Source organism: Leptopilina boulardi, unplaced genomic scaffold, assembly GCF_019393585.1.
Source record: "Leptopilina boulardi isolate dan_hultmark-lab unplaced genomic scaffold, ZJU_Lbou_2.1 LbouV2_330, whole genome shotgun sequence".
In the NCBI taxonomy this organism is placed as follows: Eukaryota; Metazoa; Arthropoda; class Insecta; order Hymenoptera; family Figitidae; genus Leptopilina; species Leptopilina boulardi.
The window spans coordinates 3,202,541-3,225,889 of NW_026137897.1; the positions used below are offsets into that span (position 1 = coordinate 3,202,541).

The 23,349-nt window shown below is 26.3% G+C and overlaps 1 protein-coding gene across 1 annotated transcript in view; it reads right to left on the reverse strand.

Moving 5' to 3' along the window:
• Nucleotides 1-22,455, reverse strand: part of LOC127285333 (uncharacterized) — a 75,826-nt gene extending 53,371 nt beyond the window's left edge. The window contains exon 1 of the mRNA XM_051311295.1: nt 21,053-22,455. Within this exon, the coding sequence (XP_051167252.1) occupies nt 21,053-21,078 (26 nt within the window). The 5' untranslated portion in view covers nt 21,079-22,455. The remainder of the gene's footprint in view (nt 1-21,052) is intronic.
• Between the last annotated feature and the right edge of the window lie 894 nt (nt 22,456-23,349).

Sequence of the window (23,349 nt, forward strand, 5' to 3'; positions counted from 1 at the left end):
AGTAGTTATTCCAGTAATTATCACAGTAGTTATTGCAGTAATTATCCCAGTAGTTATTCCAGTAATTATCCTAGTAGTTATTCCAATAATTATGTCAATATAATTATTCCACTAATTATTTTTCATGGCATCCAAATCGGAAAAACATTCCCCTATATGCTTCTATTAAAATTCTAATAATTCTAATAAAAATTTTTAAGATTTACAGTAGCCAAATCCGTTATAGAAAAAAGGTTAGCAAATTCAATTATTTAAACGACACATAAGAAATAATAAAATCGATTACCAGAAAAAGAAGTTGTAGGAAAGGAAAAGCGAACGTAAGATTTTATTGCGGTTTTCCGGTGCCTAGGTCATGAATAAATAGTACATGAGTACAAATACAATGATTTGGAAAATACATGGAAGAAGGAAACCAGAACCTATATAGTGGTTATAAAGGTCTTGTGTGTGGTGTTCGGTTAACGTTGCGATAGTAGCAGTGGCTGTGCGCCATGAACTTTAGTGGCTATATTGATTATGTGTGCACCGAGGAGCCAACCCCCGGCGCCTTTTCGTCTGGCGCCCTTGACTCCAGCTTTCTAGACGCCCAGAGTCCATAGAAGAATAAAAAAAAAGGATGAACCATCTTACGGGTGCAGAAAAAGCAAATGAAAATTTACACTTTCTAAAATTATACTTTTTTACCTAATACCTCGAATTCATTCATACAAAGATAACTTTCTTTCCATTCATTCAATTTCAACATTTTTTTTTGCTAAAATCTATTAAATACTTCTCTAATTAACAATCAATGATGTTCCAATGAGAAATTATTGTTGAGACTGTATACTGGGTCAAGACTGATTCGTTATTAATTTTTTACTAGGCTTTCTATAATCTAAGTAGCTTATGGATTGTTGTACACACAATGTGCAAAAGAAAATGAATAAGAAAAGAAAACTAGAATGATTTAAATATGTAAATCTCCTAGGGACTACAAATCCAAAAGTAAAATTCAAAAAGACAACCCACGTGGAAAGATTCCTAGGAAAGTGCTCCTGGGAATTTCCGCCAGAATTATTATTAGAAACTCCGACGGAATTCCGTCTAATGTCTCCGAATCTCTAATCCATAATTCGATCTCGATCGTCAATTATCGATTTTTTTGCATACTGCTGAATTTATTTTTTAATGTATTCATTGCGTACATCTTCGGACAATATCGACCGGGATCAACCAAAGATAAGGAGACATCCTCAAACCCCTTTGGATATTATCGCTCTCATTAATTTATTTGGGATTTTCTATTGTGATTCAATTTCGAAATTTTTATTTACCTTCATCTATAGGGTTGTTAGGAACAGGGCACACTAAAAATTTAATATTTCTTTAATGATGGTATAATTATTATAAAAATCCTATTTACCGATTTTCTTTTTTCACAATATTGACCAACCTTTTTCATCCTACAAAGTTCCTCATCTCTTTAATTAAAATATAAGCTTCTTCACTTAGGTTTCAAAATACAGTTGAAATTCAAGATAAAGGATATGTATTTAAAAAAAAGTTTTAAAAAAATTGTACAGGATGAGGGAGAAAAAAAGTTGTTAGGTTCTTTTAGCTCACCCTCTACCTCGACATACGATTAATTATGCAAGAAATCTGATTCTATCTCTCTGGCTTAGCTATTCGGTTTCATAGTCTCTCGTGTATTCGATTTCCGATGTATTTTTCTTCATGTGTGGCATTACATGTTTCTGTATTGATGCCGCATATATACATATATATACTACCACTAAAAAAAATCCCTTTAATTCAGGACAACAGCTTTGAATCTCCCTACAAAGATACTAATTTGAAATTCTAGTTTACATAACATGCCTATATAACGAAGTTTAAAGTGCCTTATAGACTTCAATAAAAATCCCATGTCAACATCGTGCAATTTGTTAACTTCACATTAAAACAGAATCCGTTAAGAAAAACACAGAATTATATTGCATTCCATTATATATTTCTAGATTGTTTATAACTTTATAATTAGGGGATATTATTTCTAATAATCTTAATGAAAATTAAATATATATTTTTTAGTATTAATTTAATATTTATTTTAATGAAAAGGAAAAGAAAATTATAGTAATGTCTGTTATTTACGAACGACTAAAGTTTTCCCTTCCTTTATGTACATTCTCATTACTAATTTTAGAAGCAATTTTTTTTAAACACGTACTTTTAACAGAACCTTTTCAAATTTTATTCAGTATACAAAAAATGGCTATTATTAATTTCTGTTTAAATGATAATTTCAGTCAAGAGTTGTATATTCAATATACAAGAATCTTTTACTGGTGTAATTTAAATAAAATGGAAATAAAATAAAAGTTTACTCATAGGTATGATAAAAAATTTTTTTTTTAAGAAAACGTGGTTTAAAAGTCACTTGCACATGTACATGCATATATATCAATATCGGTGCGATCAAGTGAATGTCGTCCTTGCATTGAAAAAGCTGCAAGGCCGTTCAGGACTTATATAGTTGGACTCTATCTGGTTCGAAGCCCTCTTATCCTGTCCTGTTTTGTCCCGCCTTGTTCTTTCTTTTAACCAGACAATTTCTTCTCAAATTTTCAAGTTTTCTTGTTAATAATACTTTTAACTGATATTTATATAAATAGTTGATCATTTTGATTTTTGACATATATATTTTTTGAAAAAGAAAAAATTACTAAACTTATTTAGTTAATTAATAGCAACAAACCGACTTTATAGAATTCAAACTTCATCTTTAACATATTACAATATATAGAAAGAATTATAAAGAATTGTGTTCACAATAGTAAGTTTCTCAGTTATGCTGATGATTTTAAACTATACATATATATTTAAAGTAATTGTTTCGTGCTCTCGAACTACAAGAGGACCTTTATAGGGTTGTGGTCTACCAAAAATCGTTTGCCTTTGAATACCGTCAAGTGTACTATAATGCCATATTCCTTGGAAAATTGTTAAATTTTACTATAATATAGCTGGAAAAGTGCTTGAAAGGGTGGATCAGCAGCGTGATCTGTGACTGATAATGGACCCTGCTCTTAACTAGTCATATTACATATTACAATATTTTAGTAATGATTATGCAGAACTGCGTTCGATTACAAAAATCCCAACTATTTATATTCGATTTCTAAAGTTGGACCTTCAATTTCTTTTATAATATATTATAAACACTAGTATTGATTGTCCAGAGTTATTGTCTCAGATCTCGTTGATTACTCCCTTTAGTTGGCTTAGAAATCGACAAAAAATAGACTCTCATTTTTAAAGTACAACATTCTTGTACAAATCTTGGCGGTAATTCACCGATGTTATGTATACTAGACGTAGACTGCGCGCGCCTTTTAAGTTGGTATTTCGTACTTGACCAGAAATAAGTAAAGAATATTCATATTGCAAATGTCAAAATGTGTTATGATTAAAAATTAGTCAAAAGTTCAATCTTTTGTCGATAATAATTTATTTGACCGGAATTTATCAAGTCAACACTCTTAATAGTCGACATTTTATTAGAATGCTTTTATATGAAATTGGTTTGTCATTTTCTAGAAAGGACATAGAACCATCTTGAAACTTAATGAAACTGTCTAGAAACTTAATGAAAACTTTTAGAATCTTCATAGAACGTTCTAGTAAATTTATAAAAAACTTATAGAAATTCCGTAGAATTTTCTAGAAATTTCTTGAAATGTTTGAGAAACTTTGTCGAACATTATATTCACAATACCTTGTACTATCTTCATGGAATTATCTAGATACTTTATGGAACCTTCTAGAAACCTCATAAAACTTTTTAGGGTTTTCATAAAACTTTCTAGAAACTTAATGAACTTTGTAGAAACTTTATGAAGCCTTCTAGAATTTTTGTCGAATTTTCTAGAAATGTCGTGGAATTTAAAAAAAAAACTTAATGAAACTTTTTAATGTCTTCATGGAACTTCATAGAAACTTAATGAAACCTTCTAGAATCTTTACAGAACTTTCTAGACAATTCATGGAACTTTTCATTCATGAAACCTTGTAGAGTCTTTATGAAACTTTCTAGAACGTTTTATGAAGCCTTTTAGAAATTTCATAAAACCTTCTACAATGTGCATGGAACTTTATAGTAACTTCATGAAAACTTCTAAAATATTCACGGAAATTTTTAGAAACTTCATGGAACTTTCTGTTCATAGAACTTTTCAGAGTTTTCATGAAACTTCCTAAAAACTTCATGGAACTTTTCAGAAACTTCATAAAACCTTCTAGGAACTTAATGGTACTTTCTTGAAATTTCATAGAACCTTATACCTAGAAAGTTCGTAGAATTTTTGAAGAAACTGAATGAATAACTTTTTAGAATCTTTATGGAACTTTCTATGTATAAACTTCGTAGAAATTTTTGGAAACATAATAGAAAAATCTAGGAAATCTTCATCAAAATTTTTAAAACTTTATGAAAATATCTAGAAAATTCAGGAAAGCATCTAAAAATTTCAAGAAATCTTCTGAAATCTTCATAGATCCTTTTAGAAACTTGATGAAATTTTCTATAAACCTAAAGAAATATTTAGAAATTATATTTCACCTTTTAGAAACTTTATAGAATTTTCTAAATATTTCATGGAATCTCCTAAGATCTTTGTTTATGAAGTAGAATATTTGATAAAAAAATATTTACCTAAATATACACATTTTGAAAACCATCAAACATAATCAACTTTTCTTTATGAACCAAAAAGTAATAAATAAAAAATTAAAATCACAAACAATTTTTTTTAATTAGAATGCTTTTATTATGGCGTAGAAAATAAAAATTTTAATAAAAGAATAAATGTCCGATAAAATATTTTAATTTATTGCAAATATTCATTATGTCAGATTACATCAAAATGAAACATGACAGTTTTAAATAGTTTGTCGAATTAATTAAAGGTCCAAGAAGAAATAATTCGTAAAAACATTCAAAGTTATCTAAAATATTTTAAATTCTGTAATATAGAAAATCGGATGAATAGAAATTCTGTGAAATAATAATTCGGTCAAATAAAAATTCGGTTAAAAGAAAATTCTATTTAATCTATCTTAAATCTATCTAAATAAATTATTCTAACATTTTATTTATAGTGAACCTTTTATTCGGTTAATATTATCTAATTAGTTGACATTCTATAACCAATCAGGCAAGGTTGCAGAAGATTTGACTTATGTGAATTCTCTTGAAATATTAAAAGTTAACCTTCAGTTTCTATAATTAAAATTAATCATTACAATCGGTACATTTAATTTTAAAATAATTATTTTATGAGAGAAAAAATATTATTCAACACGTTCTTCATGACGGAAAATTTAATAAACAAACATTTTTTTATTCTGAGAAACAATTCTTGAAGGAAAATTTAATAAACAAACATTTTTTTATTCTGAGAAACAATTCTTGAAGATTCTTTGGAAAAATAAGTTTTAAGAAAATTCGACCGTATATATTGCTTTCATTCATTTTACTGACTGAAAACGTTGCTTTTATTTCTGTGTGTCGGTAAATCTGTACGCGGACAAATCGTGTCTGTTTTACGCTCTTGCGAGACGAAGATGACAAATAAGAATTCGACCAAAGGAATAGACGCCACGGCGACAATCGACCAATGGGATAGGCGTTACTATAGATTGAGAGTTTATCGTTTAGAGATTTCTTATATAGGATATGTCGTGAGGCAAATAGTGCTCATGCCACAGAAGATGTAAATTTTTTCGATAATTCGAAAACTAGATTTTTAAAAAGTAACATCACATTCGTCATCATCGATCCCAAAAACACTCAAGTAACAAGTTTGAAGCAAATCTAAACATTTTTTCAGTCCGCCATATTGGAAACGCCATCTTTATTTTTTAAAAATACCTTTAATTTCGAAAGAACTCACCCGAAACAATGTTTGAGGCTTTAGAAAAGTTTTTTGATTGGGTTTATCTTGTTTTTTTAGCAAGAAATACAATGTCAATATCTACTTTTTTTCATTTAGTCCGCCATATTGTCTCCTCCATTAGAAATTTGAAAAATATCGCGCAGCATTAAAAATTTGACATTCGTAACTTTAACTTGACTAATATTAAATGCTTTTTTGATGAAACTTGCAATTTACAATTCATTTGGAATTAGAACTGAACAATAGATTTGGAAGTAGAATTGGAATAGAAGAACTAGAACTGGAACTCAATTTTTCATTAGAGTCTTTAGTTTTTATATTACTATCCCTTCTTAAGTTTTAAGTCGGATGCAAATTTGGGGATGAATACATTTTTTTAGAGCGGAAGGTTGGAAAAGATCAATGATTGGATTCATTGAAAAACAAAATAGGAAAAACTTATTGAGAGAAAGATGTCATTGGGTCCTTCAGGCCCAACCCTTGCAAAGGGATGACTTTGAAAAAAGTATGGAGTCTACAAGTTAATTTATTAATTAAAATTTAATTAGAATTAATTCATATTAATAAATAAAATTAACAAATTAATAAAAATTAAATTAAATGAATTAAAAGTTAAATTATATTAATTAAAAATATATAAATCTAAAGGCACAAGTTGTAATCCAAGATTCTTGAAAAATATTTATTCAACCTACAATGGCACCTACCTAAAACGACCTTTATCGTCCTTCGCCTTACGAAATAATCAAGTCAGACTTGGATTAATCGTCTTTCCTTTCGATTAGATTAAATTGCACCTACTCTGTATAAATTTTTGTCTCTCTCTCTCTTTTACTCCCTCCCTAGTTCAAGTGTCTTATGTATTTCCTGTCCCTTCTCTGATAATAATTTAAAGTTGCTGCCTGCTTACATCGCCATACGTTCACCTTTTCCTCAGCAAATGCCAAGTACTGCTAAAACGTGTTCTCTGTTCTGACTCTAATGCCAATGCAGCATCAGTAATATCTTGGAAAAGGAGAAGGGGCGTGAGGAGACGAGCAAGAAAGTTAAACCAAGAAAACAGTTCGCGGATGAAGAGGTTAACTTCCTCTGTACTTTTACTTTTATAAAAAAAAATATTTTTTTTTGCATTCATTTTATATTTAATTAAATGTAAAATTAATTTTTATTTGACTAACTTTAAGAAATATAATAGATATATTTAAAAAATTGATATTTGTCAATAATAATATAATTGTTTATTATTCAATATTGAACCGGATCCATACCAACTCATGCAGACAGTCCGATGGTATTTTGTGAATTAACTTGTTCGTTATTTTTTCAGATCTTGTAAAACAATTATTTTTAATTTCATTTTAAAATGTTTCTACATTTTAAGCCTTCAGTCGGTAATAAAAATTTCTATCTTATCGACAGTTGGTAAAGTATGAATCTGACAAAAATATCAACACGGTAGATAAAGTAGAAACGTTATCAATTACGTGGTCGGTAAATTAACTCGGTCGACAAAACGATTTCCTACCTTATCGATCAAGTTGAAATTTCTATCAGGTTTCTATCTTATCGACTTTTGATAAGGTGGGAATCTGTATTATCAGCTGGTGGTATTTAGTTGAGATCAAAACCTAAACCAAAATTTGGCTTTACTATACTACTAATTTTAAAAAAGTTTAATTTTTCACAAATCTCTTTTATAAAATAAAAAACACCTCTAAATTATTATTATTAGTTTTCAAACATACAATATTGTTAGAAAATTTTTTAATGTAATTTTAAAAATTGAAGGTAAAATTGTGTTTTATTCTTTTGCATGCACACTTGTTAAAAATTGTTACGACCTCGGTTTATTCAATTAATTGATTTACGTCAGTTGTACGACTTCTTCTGCTTATTTTCGTTTTTACCATCAACTTCTATATTATACTGTATGAAACTTTTAACTTGATATAACTTAGGAAAAACACACTTTTTCACATTATTTCATTAAATTTTTGTTGTAAAAACTACACAAAATTTATCAAAAAAAAAAAAAAAATTTTGGAATGTACAAAGCATAAATATTATTTTTACATTTTGTTTTTATTTTCGTTATTTTAATTATGTATTAACAATTTTTTTTAATTATATATGTACACAAAAAAATTTATAAAATAAATTTTTAAAAATTAAAATTAAAAATTTTTAACAAAAAAATTCGTATACAAAATAATAAATTAAGAAAAGATTTATGCAATAATTAACATATTGAAATAAAATTTAAGAAAAAAAAATAACGGTGTAAAAAATAAAAAATTTTAATGTTCAAAATAACAAACAACAAAATTTTTTTCATTTAAAAAAAGGAATTTAACAAAAATTATAAATAATTAAAATAACAAAAGTATACTTTTGTTATTTTAATTAAGCATCGAATGAAAAAATTACAATTTTTATTTTTTTGTTCATTCTAATATACTTAATGCAAAAGTAATATTTATACATTTATTATCAGTGCGTACTTGCACAATAATTCGTTAGGAAAAATTCTACAATAAGAAGTAATTTAAATTGTGTTATGAAAATTAAAAAAAAAATAATATTTCCACTAAACTATAGCGATAGGAAATTTACTCACGTATATACAAGTATGTGCTCAATTGAAGGTTTTATAAATATATAGTTGTAAAGTTCAACATAAGAAAACTGAAGTAAAAGCACGTTCAACGAAGTCTTACCTGAAACAAATATTAAAAAAATATAATTAATTTTTTTACTGTTAAAAAAGGAATTTTTTATTGAATAGGCATTTCTCATTGTAATGGGGGAAATTTTTAATAAAAACATTTATATATTCAATAAGTAGGTATTATATAAATAACAATATATCAAACTAAAAATAGAAAATGTGATTTAAATTAAACATCATGTTTAATTTTTCGCAACAAGTTTAGTTTTCACTTTCACTAAAAACTAGTTTACTTTCCTAACTTAAGTTGTTTTGAAGTTCAACCACTTTCTTTAGATTTTACCTTTTTTCTTCTCTATTACTTACTAATTGAGGCATTGACCTTGGAACATAATATATAATAAATCATAATGAAAATTTTTGGGGATTTTTTTAAAAATTTATTTATTCATATTATTTTTTAAAAGACTTTTAAAAGACTTCTTTTAAAAGAATAAACAATATGTAATTATTTTTTAATATTATAGAAAATATTTTTATGAAATTGACTAAACAAAAGAATATAAAATTTTGCAGAAATACTACTCTTTCAGGAAAGAAATATTATCGCTGAAACATTATTATTTCCTCATTTGTGTTTGGTCGATGATAAGAAGAAAACACGAACTGCGTTTACGTCAACAATTTAACTATTGTTTTTCATTCTTTAATTTATTTTTAAAAAATTAAATAAAGTACTTACTTTAGATTTTTATATTTGTTTTAAAATGTTGAAATTTATTTCTATTTTTCAACTTAATACAAATTTTACAAAAAGAAGGAAAATAAACAATTTAACTTTTACAAAATTTTATTGAATTGTTTTATAATTAATTCGGTTAAATAAATATTTTTTGATATGAAAATTCGTTTCAATATTCAAATCTAATCTATAAAATTTTTATAAATAAAAATTCGATAAAAAAATATGGCTCCTTTCGCTAGTAAAATTCCCATTTTAACGTTTAATTGATATATGATCATAAAGTTGACTCTGATTCTGGTAATACATATTTTTAATTACACAGTAACATAAAAAAATGTTGGATCCAATATGGCGAAAAATTTTGATAAAAATTGATATTTTTACGAAACTTGGTAAACCTATAGAGGTTTTTAGGGTCGCTGATTACGAATCTGATGTCTGATTTTAATAATTCAAATTAAAAAGCAAATCTGTGAATCTTTAAATAAATTTCTAGAAATTGATCAATTTCTAATAAAACTTGCCATATTGGATCCGCCATTTTGAATTTTGAAAATCTGACCTCAGATTCGTAATTAGCCGACCCAAAATTACTCTAAATAACAAGTTTTCTGTAAATTCATTAATTTCTAAAAAAAATTAATTTACAACAAAAATTTCGATTTGTTTTTAGATTATAGGAAAACTTTTGACGTGATGGAGCAAAGTGAACTTCATATTCGTGTTCAGCGGCGCAAAATACATGGGGATAGTTTGATCTCCAACACTTTTTTTATGAAGCTGTGTTATGGAACAAGTTTTGTATAATCACAAAGTTTGCAAACAATTTTTTTAAAGACGACTCTAACTAATCTTATAACTATCATTCAATAAAGGTATAATGATGCATTATTAGAAGTGAAAACACGTTATCTACACGGATTTTTCTAAAGTTTTCGATAAATTTGATGACTCTACTTATTAATATACACTATCACGTCTTAATAATATTGAATATATCACTAGGGGGCGATTATGTAATTTTATTTCCACTCCATTTCCACTTTTTCTAATTTTCATTTCCACTTTCACTTTTTCTCATTTCCACTCACATTTCCACTTCTACTTTTCTAATTTTCATTCCCACTTCCACTTTTTCTCATTTCCACTCCCACTTCCATTTCCACTTTTTCTATTTTTCATTATCACTTTAATTTCCACTTACAATTGGAAATGAGATGAGAAATGAGAAAAAGTGGAAGTGGGAATGAAAATTAGAAAAAGTATAAATGGAATTGAGAGTTGAAATGAGAAAAAATGGAAATGGGAGTGGAAATTAGAAAAAGTAGAAGTGGAAATGAAAATTAGAAAGAATAGCAGTGGAAATTGAAGTTGCGAGTAGAAATTAGAAAAAGTGGAAATTAAAGTGGGAATGAAAATTAGAAAAGTAGAAGTGGAAATAGGAGTTGAAATGGAATTACATAATCGACCCCCAGAACCAAATTTTCCTTAGATTTATGTATGCAAGAAAATAAATTAAAATTAACAAACTTCTTAATTTATTATAATCATTTTTTAAATTTGATACAAAGGAGAAGTGGACGTGGTTTGATTTGAAATATTACGCTAAGTATAACCTATATTTCGGAGATATGTCTGTACCGGCGGTTACCTTGATCATAAAGTAATGAACTTGGAACTGTAGGATTAGACACATTGGGTAGAGTATACTAAATTCGTCGGATTAAACACATCTGCTAAATAATAAAAACTTCAAAACGAGATAAAATACAATTGTATAAAAGTATGAAAACCTAAAAACATATTTAAACAAAATTTTAAAGGCCAAAAGGTACTATCTTAGTTTTCAAAATCTCTACCTGGTTTTCAAACGTTTTATTCACAAAAAGAATTTTCGTGTTTCTTAAATATTTGTCACATAAAAAGGCAAATAAATTTAAATTGTCTCTTGTTGCCACGACAACACGTGCGTTAGAAGAGGACAAAAAAGTAACAAACATAATCAATGTTGTAGTAATATAGCCTCATTATTGCGACATGAAATATTGATGCAATATTAGCCCATGAATGCAGGAATGTATATTTGTATATATCTATTTTTTTCTATGTATTTTAAAAAAATTTTAATCAAATCAAATACAAAGACATATTTTTTTTAATTTTATCGGAGTTCTAATCAAAGATTAAACTAATTTAATTTATCAGGGTATATTGATGAAATAATTGGCTAGTTTTATCACATCTACGAGATAATGAAATTGAAACATGACTTAATGCAATTCACGTGATAATGATATATACATATAACACGGTGTGCATGAAATTGATTTAAATTAAACTTTTTTACATTTTAGAGAAGCACCTATTGTTTTTCCCGAAATTTCAAATATTTTATAAATCCTGAAAATTTTAATAATTTTAATATAATTATCTAAATCATTAAATTTATATCATTATTTTTTTATATGCAAAATATGTAGTTTTCTTATTTTTATTGTGCGATCATAATTTTTCAATTATGTTATACATTGATATGAACAAGTTTATTTCATCAGTGGAATTTTGTGGCCTCAATAAAATATCATTGACTTGATCAAGGAAGATTTTCCCCAACGAAACTATCTCTTCAAGTTTGATCTCGAAACTCGAGGTTAGCTACGAGCCGTTAGATGGACTCACGAATCACTTGTTTTTACATCAACTGTTCTTTTTTAACGAGCTGTAATTTTTCACGAATTTTCCGCTCAACGAAGCAACGAATCTTGTACTAGCGTGTTACCTCCTTGTTCAAGTTTAGTTTCTGCACCAGCAAACTATATAAGTAGTTTCAATATAACGCTTTAAAAAATTGTAATTTAAAAAATTTAATAAATTGAATTTTCCCTGCAGAGTCGGTTATCGATAATTTGAATTTCAAGTGATATCAAAAATAGTTCAAATTATCGAGAATTTTATTTATCGAATGTTTTAATTATCGAGAGGAATTTTGGAAAAATTTAAATTGAATTTCATTGATTGCATTATGGCTTTGTTGGGGCTATCTAAGTTGATAATATATGATGAGTTGAAAGCCGGTCTTCTTAGAGGTTATGTTAGACTCCAATGAATTAGCCAAATTAATATCCAACAGAAGGAGGATTTATGAAGTTAATGATAACGATAGAAACTAATCAATAAATATATTTCTCTTTTTATATCACAGTAATGGTAGACTCCAATTAACACAACCACACACGTTCCAGTCTGAGTTAGATCTGCGTCACCAGGTACGGTGCGCGGGAGAATCCCTTTTTTGTGGTGCGTTTACAATACTAGTGCGAGTTAACATTTCTTACGTCGACTTACGATGGATGCCCCACAGTATTTTTTATCATGTCTGCATATAATTTTTGTATTGGTTTAATGAACATTTTTTTCTGAAAATAGTTCCCGAATATTTAACTACTAGAAAATGTTTTTCTGTATAAAATTAACTTTTTTAATTTTTATATACATGACATTAACCTTAAGTGATTTAATTATATATATTGAATTTAATTACTCTTTAACTTTTACTGATAGAAAACGACTCTAATGAGTCGCTTATTTTCAATATACCCGATGGGAATGGTTTCAATTGTGTATATATAGACATAGAAGAAAATGGTTTCTTTTCCTTATACAGCATTAATTAATGGCACGATTGAAATGCAAATTTATTTCTGTAGAGGAGGTCAATTGCGTGAATTTATTCTATAGTAAAATTAACGGAAAGAAGGAGAATCAGGAAAACTTTCTTCATTTGAAAAACAATATGCTGATAAGACACATATATAACAATACAGATTAGTGGAACTATGCTTTTTGTTCTATTATAAAGATCTCTCTTATATTTTTTCATTAAAAATAAAACGCAGATAAAAGTAAAATATGCCAAAGTAAAAATTATTAATTTATTATTTTGAAAAAAAAAATCAGAAAATGTGTTGCGAATTAGGGTAAAAAATTATTTTTTTAAAACTCCAACACCATTAGGCTGCTTCCACAATAGCTAAATCGCATCGTATATTTATTTTACAAATTTTCATTTTCATTTATCCGAAATTTATTTGCACGAATTGTTATAGTCAATTGAATTTTCAAAACGACGATTTATCATTTGTCCGAATTTGCAAATCTCTGAACAAGCAACCGACAGAAAAATTGCGACGCGAATTTTAAAAACGACCAATCACAATTTTCGTAATAAATTCTTTATTTTAAAAACTGCGCCAAAATCATTTTGTCAGTTATTTGTTTAGCCATTTGCAATTTCGATCAAATAAAAAACTGTTAATTTATAAGAATTCTATGAAAGAACATTTTGTGCAAATAAAAATTCTAATCGATTTGGTATAATCAAAATTCTGTTACATGAACATGAAAAATTTTTTTAAATGAAAATTCTGTTTAATAAAAACCCAAAATAATATTTAGGAAAATAAACAAAAAAATCTGAATTTTAATTTAGTAATGTACTAAAATTTGAGGATTATAATGTGTATCAAGGATTTTAAAAAGGAAGAACTATACTTCGTAAGCAATTTAATGAAGAAAGTTTTTCCAGGCTCGCACGATTTAATTTAGTTTCACAATATTATTAAAATGGGTTCCCACATTAATTAGGTCTTCTCGTTTGTAATTGAACGGTGCCATCTTTCTCAAGTTTCTTCGCGAGAACTGTTACAGTTTCCTTTTCTTTTAGTTATTATATAAAATATCCCGAGTCGAACTTTAGTTATCTAAAAACTATATATTTTAATTTTTTTCAATTTGGTATAAATAAACGATCACAAGTTCATTTTTTAAAAGTTTGCAATTTTAATCTTTAGATAAATTATTTTAATCTTCGGTGAATTAAAGCGTTGCATATTTACTTCTATATAAAAACAATAATTTATATATAAAATTTTTAAAATAAGCTTAGGTAATATAAAAATTAAATATGAAATTATTAATTTAAATATTTAAAACAAAAAATTGTTATCAATTTAAAACTTTGCTTAAGATTTGTATTTTTTTCTTTTGAGGTTTATTTAAAAATCCCCACAGTACCTAAAATTGCAGCAATATTGCCAACACTGCCTCAATATTTTCATTATTTCTATAAGATTTAATTCTGCAATTTTAGAATTTAGAGGAAATTTTGCAAATATTGTTACAAGTTTAGATGCTGTGTGGGAATATTGCGATGTTTTACTACATACAGAGTGATTTTTATGTTCCGGACCCCTTAAAATTTTTTTTTTAGGATCGGAACCTATCAACAGAAGTAAAATAAAAACAAAAAGGTCCGTACATAAAGTATATATTTGTGGCAATATATTTTCTTTTTATCATCACTATTTTAAAATAGAGGACAGCATATGTCCAGGTCCAGGTATATTTTGTATTTAAGTTTTACTGTTAGCAGAAAGTGAAAGAAGGCACTTAAAGTAGTAGAATTATTCGTCTGACAACATTTCTACATAAAATGGGAGCAAAAATAAGTGTTGTAAATATTATGTACCTTAGTTCACGGTTAGTTAGTAAAGAGTGTTTGGGGTAGAGTGTAAAGGCAACAAAATTGTGTTCTTTAAGATTCTGACATAACCTCAAAAAAAAAAACCCAAATTTGGGTGAATGATTATCCCATAAAAATTATTAGTGAGAATTTTAATTTTCAACAATTTTATTAAATACAATTATTTTTTACACAAATTTTCATTTTTCGAATTATGTCATAATTATTTTTTTAAAAAATGTTTAATTAACAGAATTTTTAGACACCGAATTTTCATTTGTTCGAAATTGCAAATGGCCGAAAAAACAATCGACAGAAAGATATCGGTGCGATTTTTAATATCCATCAATCACGATTTTTTTTTGACAACTTTTGATTGGTGAATTTTTAAACATCGTGTTGAAATCGATTGTTTGTTCGGCCATTTGCAATTTCGGGCGCAAATAAAAAATTGTGCGTTTTAAGAATTCTGTACACAATAAAAATTCGATACATATAAGAATTCTGTTAAGTAAAAATTTGTTTAAAAATAAATTTTGTCAAATGTTATAATTTGAAAAATAAAAATTGCTCCAAAAAATATAATTATATCTAATAAAATTTTTTAAATTGAAAATTTTAACTAATGATTTTTATAAAATAATCATGCGTCCCCTAAATTTGAACTACGAATGCAGGAAAAAAATTTCTTTCCAATTTGGGGGTTTGACCATGTTTTTGAGGTTGTGACAGAATCCTAAAGTGATGGGGTTAAATGGGCCTTGGATTCAAATTCAGTGACCCACACTTCAGAAAAAAGATTTCTTTGATTCAAAGAAATCAATTCCTGTGAAAATTTTCCATTGATTCAAAGAAAATTTATTTGTTTCAAACAAATTATCTTTGACCCCAAAAAAATTATCGTTTTAAAGAAATGTTTTTCTTTAATTCAAATAAATGTTATAATTCTATATCAATGTTTGAATTTCTTTGATTTAATGCACAAATTTATTTCATTCAAAAAACCACCACAGCACCGAAACTTTCCTGAAAATTTAGTAAATATTTACTTGTAATATATTTAGAATATTTCATTGCAAAGTTTAGTGGAAATTGTGTAAAGATTTAAATGTCCCGATTAAATAAATGTTTAGTATGAAACTTTCCTGAACATTTATTCAAGTGGGACATTTAAATCTATATATACATAACTTTCAACAAACATTGCATTTAAATATTCCAAATATTGCAAGTAAATATTTACTAAATTTTCAGGAAAGTTTCGATGCTGTGGGGGAAAATTTATTGGGATCAAAGAAATTTTCTTTTAAACTAAGAAGCTTTTTTTGTTTTAAAAAAAAAAGGTTATTTTAAACGAAAGAAAACCAGCTAAAAAAAATTGGTTTCTTTAAATCAAAGAAATCTTTTCTCTGCGTGCAAAACCTACGAATTTCATAAACATTTCAAAATATTTAAGAGAAAATTTTGAATTTATATTTTATATTTTTCACAAAATGGTGATAAATAATTAAAATAGTTGAAATAGATGCCAAAATTGATAAAATTAGTTATTAGTTTTTCCCTGAAAAAGTTTTTTACATAAATTCTAATCCGGTTTGTTGTACTTTTTTTTGTATATTTTACACGTGTACCCAGCTCACTAACTTCAAAAACTCTAAAATTTAAAGAGAGGACACGTTTTTTTCAAGAATTTGCAGTTTTTCCTTGAAAAACGCTATTTAAATCAATTTCAATACAGTTTGCTATATTACTATATTCCTGAAATAAACACGTGAAAAAAATATGTTAAGTGTAAATTCAATTTTCTATGTTAAAAATATGGCTTAAAATTCAGAGGAAGGGACATAATTTTATGCACGGACATGAGTGAAACCACAAGGGTTCCGTCACGGTTCACTGCGTGAACGGAACCCTAAAAAGGGAATAGGTGACTAATTGCAATACCTGTAAATTGAACCCCACAGCAACGAGACTTTCCTGAAACTTGAAATAAACTATGGCTTCAAAATAATTTAAATTTAAAAAAAACATTTTTCAACCAAGAAATATTAAAAAATTATTTTTTTTCAAAAACACAATTTTGGGCTAAATTATGATTTTCGAGCACAAAAAGAAACAATTATAATACTCACGAAAAATAAATAATTATTGTTGAAAATAATTTCAATTTTAATCCTTAATTGGCACAATGGGTCTGCTAGACCCGGCGTATTTAAACGTGTATTGTACAACCGGTATTGAATATTTTTTCACAAAAATTTCAACTGAGATAGCTTATGATGTGTTTTTTAAAATGTAATTAGGAATTAATTTATTTTAATTTTGTGAAAAATAAAAACGAATTAGTTGTATCAAAAAACTTACAAATTTACTAAGAATATGTCAAACTAATATATTAAAATATAAAAAATATTCAAAAGCTACACATTAAATGAAATTGAGCTCGTAAAATTGGTCGGGTCTACTTGACCCATGGTGCCAGTTAAGGGTTAAATAAGTCGAAAAAGTCGTATTTTCGAAAAAAAATTCAGAAAAAGTCATATAATCCGAGGCCTGCAAGTTTTAAATAAACAAACAAAAAATTTGTTTTAACAACAATAATCAGATTTGTTAGTTCTAATCCGTTTATTTTAGATTTAAGAATTTTTTTTTCTCCGTGGTGTAAAAATAGAAAAGCTACAAAAAATAAGAAAAAAAACTTTTTTTTATAAATAATTTAATAGAAAAGAACTTTTTTTTTTTATTCGAAATAGAAGCAGTTATAATGAACGTCACGCGAATACCTAAAGGTATAAATTATTTATTAGAATCATATTTCAGGAATCTCTATTGACATGTTCCGAACATACATAATTATTTGCTCTGGAGGACTTTAGATAATGAAAATAGTTTACGAATACATATATATGTACCTCAATTTCTATGCCTTTTACTATATGTATATGTAGTTCATTCACCGAAGTTTGTATATATATGGCAGTGATGAGTCATTTTAAATATACCTTCTGTAGCAGCAGATGTTCGATAATAATCTATATGTATATTGTATAAATTATTATTTCGTGTTGTTAAACGCGCATTTTATACATACTAAATGTTTCAATATAAAAGGTCATTCTTAAAATTAAATTGTTTATTATTAACATTTGTTTGCAAAAATTTCTTTTCATTTATTTTCATTATTTATAGTTTCTCATTCAATTTTTTTCAATTTTATTTTCCTTCAAAAAGGTTGATTTTTAAACCAATCTGGTAATCAGAAATTTTATCTTTTCCCCGTATCTTTGAATAAGGAAAACAAGTGTTTCGACCTACGTGTATAAAAAAAATAATGATAATAGAACAATATAAATAAGTTTATATAATTTTCAGTAGAAGTCTTTAGAGTAAAGAACAAATAAAATTTTTTAAATACTGTTTTTTTGCATAATTTGTACACGTGTTTATTAGAGACAGTAATTTTCCACTTTATTTTATTATTATTATTATTTTACTAATAATAATATAGGTCTCGGATTAAATTGAAGGCGCAAAGAAAGTCGATTTACATTAGAAGAAAAGTCGAAACAATCGATTTTTTAAATTTTGATTTTAATTTAATAAAGATTTTTTTTCCATTAACCATTGTTATTAGATATTATAAATAAATTTTAATAATTCTCTAATAAGAATAATTGCATAGGAATTTAACAAAAAAATTTTTTTAAATATTACTTCCAAATTGAACTGAGACAAAATTTCAAGAATTTCAAAAATTTTATAGATTTATAAAAAAAATATGAGTAAAAATATTTTAAACAATTTTTTAAGTTATTGATTTAAGAAAATTATTTATAATTTCCGAATTTTGTCAAAGTTTGAATGTGGAATAGTTAAAAAAAAATGTTTTAGTCACTTTTTAAAAATAAGTTAAATTATGGGAAATGGGTGAAATTTTCCATAAAAATATTTTAAATAATTGAATTTTAGAAAAACTCGATATAAAATTATTTCAATTGAAACAATTTATTAATATTGAAAATTATTACTGTCGCGAAGAATTTTAAATAATTTTAAAAATAATTGAGTTTTGGAAAAGTTACATAACTATTTAAAAATTTTTATAAATAATTTTATTTAAATAGATTTTAAATTGAAATTTTGTAAACTTGAATTGATTTTTTTTTAAACTAATTACAGACAATAATTGAATATTAAAAAAATTTTAATTAAATATTTTAAAACAATTTTTAATAATTGAATTTTGGAAAAACTGAATAAAAATTATGATTTGAATTGAAAAATTCAAAATAAATATTATTATTGTCATAATTAATATTATTGTAAATTAAAATTGAGTTTTAGATGAGACCCGTATTTTAGATTTTTATAAATAATTGAATTTCGAAAAATTTTTAAATGAAATTTTTGTAAAATTGAATTACTGAAATTTTTTTTACAAATTACACACATAAATAATTTTAAAAAATTGAATTTTGGAACAACTTAATTAAAATTATTAAAAATAATTAACTTGGCAAAGAATTTTAAAAATAATTGAATTTCAGAAAAGTTACATTTCATATTTTTACAATTAATCAAATTTTAGGAGATTTTGAATTGAAAATTTTGTAAATTTAAATTGATGAACTTTTATAAAAAAGATTCTAGCCAATAATTGAATTTTAGAGAATTTTATTTTTAATTGAAAAATGATTAAAATAATTAGGTTATGAAAATTTTCATTAAAATTATATTTCAAATTGAAAATAATTAATTTCGCAGACTTTTCAGATTGAAATTATCAAAATAATTTAATTTTGGAAGAATTACAGTTTGTACCTACTAGAAAAGTCATAAGAATTTTATTTTTAAATTAATAAATTAATTAATTTAAAAGTTTTTTTTGTAAAATAAGCAGAAAAAATCTTAAAAATAAGATAATTTATAGGAAATGGGAGAAGTTTTTCCTGAAAATGATTTAAATAATTGAATTTTGGAAAAACTCGATAAAAATAATTATTTGAATTAAAAAAATTAATTAATATTGATAATAATAATAAAATTATTATTATTATTATTATAATTGAGTTTTGAATGAATTTCATAGTTTAGATTTTTATAAATAATTGAATTTCCAATGATTTTTAATTGATTTTGTAAAATTGAATTATTGATTTTTTTTACTAATTACAGACAATAATTAAATATTAAAAAGTATTTATTAAATATTTTAAATAAATGAATTTTGGAGTTAAAATTATTTAAAATAATTAAATTGGTAAAGAATTTTAAATAGAAATTTGAAAAATAATTTAATTCCAAAAGAGTTACAGTCCATATTTTATTCACAATATTTATCAAATTTCAGGAGATTTTGGATTGAAAATTTTGTAAATTATTGAATTTCTGAAATTTTACACCAAAACCCTAATCAATAATTGAATTTTAGAGAATGTTTAATTAAAAAAATGTCAAAAATTTTGTATTAAAAAAATGATTCATTGAAACACTGAAAAAAATGTATTTGATTCAAATACTCAATTATACTTGACTATTATGAAATAAATATTTACATGAACCAAATAATTTTTATTTGAATTAAATAATATGGAACAGTATTTGCGCCACCTAATAATAATTTTCTTTAAATATATAATTTTTTCTATTTGTAAGTTTTCGTTCTCCATTTATGGTCCAACTGGACTGCGGGATATTATAAATAAATAGTATTTTCAAAAATAATTTCTGTATTTTATACAAATAAAATTTAATTAATTAAAATATGAATTATTTGATACAAATAAATATTCATTTGATAATAGTCAAGTAATCGAGTATTTGAATCAAATAAATTTCTTTTTCAGTGAAATAATCTGATTTATAACGTATTTTTAATAAATCTAGTTTTTATATTCTATTTGAATCTTGATGAAAATTATAAATTGACCATAATATTATCGAATTTTATTTTTTTTTTTTGCGATATCACTAATCAAAAATAAGTTCACGACTCGATTTCGTATCCTTAAATTTTTGAAAACATTTATTTTGTAAAATAAGTCGAAAAAGTTGTCTATTATTATAAAATAAGTCGACTTTTATTAAAATAAGTCGAAAAAAGTTGCATTTTAAATAAAAATTCATCCGAGGCCTGTATTTTATTTAATTTCTGTTAAATATCCACTAAATCCTACCTTAATGCTCGTAATGTGGTCTTCATCTTGACAAACTTAAAAGAAATTTCCGCTATAATTTATCCATTGATTCCAAAAAGAAAATAAAAGCACTCCACATTAATAAAAAAAACACAATTTTTCGATTTGAACAAAAGTCCAAACAGGGACAATCCCCATTCAACTGTACAACAGGAACTGAAATCGCTCACCAATGTTGCGAGTCGATAAATATATATATATACACACACTTTATTAGTCACCACTCCTCATTATCTTTTCTATAATTTTAGTTTTCGGACGTAAAATTGGCAGTAGCAAATAAATATACTATCTTACTTGACTGTCTGATAGTTAAAAAATCAGACATATTTTATTGAAATAAAAATAAAATGCATTATAAATAATTTAATACATTTTATATTAAAAATAAATTCTTTTTCAAAAATTTATTTATTTTTAAAATCAAAATTTTCAAGATTTAGAGATTTTCAAGACATGCGCATCATTTCAATCTTTCCCGCGTTTGGTGCACGTGCTTTTTGGTTCCAGTTTGAAAATCAATTTTTGTTCTAGATTTTGAATAAAATTGAAAAATTGAAATTCGAGCATTAGATGTGATGCGTGAGGTCCATTGGACTGGTTTCGAGAAGACATTGGCTTATGAGAAAGACAAAGATGGAAGAGTTGAGTATTGGTCCCGTTCTTCGGACAGTCAGACGGACAGACGAAGGTGGGAGGAAGAGAGAAGGAGAAAAAAGGAAAGAAAGAGAGAGAGAGAGAGAGAAAGTAGAGACGGGATTATACACTAGCAAACGCAATGTACTGTTACTTGACGAAGCCTTCGGGCTCTACCAACTTGTGGATGCAGACAGACCTCTCTCGGAGAATGAAGTTGCATATATAGCTAGCAAAATCATCCACTCTACTTGTTTCTCTCCTGTATACTCACAGGATCTTGGCTTCACGGGCCAAGGCTCCCCGGTAGCGGAAACGCAACTTCAATTGCTTTTAAATTCAAAAACTCTGTTCTAGAAAATTTTAATCCACTATTATCAACAAAAACAATTTTCATTTTATCCTTTCTTTCTTTCCTTCTTTCCTCTTTTTATAATCACTAAAAAAAACACATTAGGTGTTATAAATTTTCCATTTGGTGGAAAAATTCAAATGAAAATCAAATGCACTTTTATTTTTCCCTCTTGATCTTAAAGAAGAAAAATTTGAAATGTCACTCAGGTACACGTGCTTTTAGAAAAATAGAAATTTATCGTTTTTTTTTCTTTTTTCAATAAAATTGATCCAATTGGGACATGAAACGTGTTTGGGGATTTAATTGTTGAAAATTCATTTTTTTATTTATTATATATACTAAAATAAAAATGAAAGCAAAGCTCGACAAAACGTGCACTCCGTTCAATGTTCGCGGCTCGACTGGATAGGCAGCCCACCTCCACACGGCGAGTTGTCTTGCACACACACACATTGCCGTGTCAGCAGATCCAGGATCCCCCTGAAAACACTGCAGTTATACAGTCGAGAGATTCATTCTCTGTATACCATTCATTTTAAGGTACAGGCTAAAAAAGAGCAATTTTTCCCCCCTTTTACAAGTTCAAATCATTACACCCACAGTAAAACGACGGAATTTACAATTTTTTTTTCCATTTTATGCATTTTTATAAGCGTTTTAAATGTGCTTTTAGATCAAATTTACAATCTAAAGCTCTCCTATATTTTTTAAATAACATCCCCTTGTTCTCCATGACTAATTTCACTTTTTTTTTCATTCAAAACGAAATTTATTTCAAATTTAAAAAACTTCTCCTATTTCTACGTATTTTTCACTATTTTTACCTGTTCTACCTGACCAGTGTCCCACATTTCCCGCAAAAAATAAGAATTTCTTGTGTTTACAATTTTAGAAAGTTATATAACACTGTGCAACAAAATTTGAATTTTTTTTATTTCTGGGATTGCATCCCATGTGCGAAAACTAACATGGGCCAATATTGGCCCAGCATTGTCAAATCGGACACCAAGTCTTGGCAGACAATATTGGGCCAACTCTTGTGGTGTTAACTGCGGTTGGACGTCGGCAGCCAAGTATCAGACGTCATTACTGGGCCAATCTTGGCTGCCATTAGTGGCCCAGTATTGTCAGAGTTTAAAAAAATATAATAATTAATTAATTAACTAATTAATTCATTATACATTTATAATTCAAGTCCTGACAGAAAGAACAATTGTTTAAACATTTGAAAATTTGTATTGCTCGCGGGAATCGAACTCGCAACCTAACGCACCGAAGTCTAACA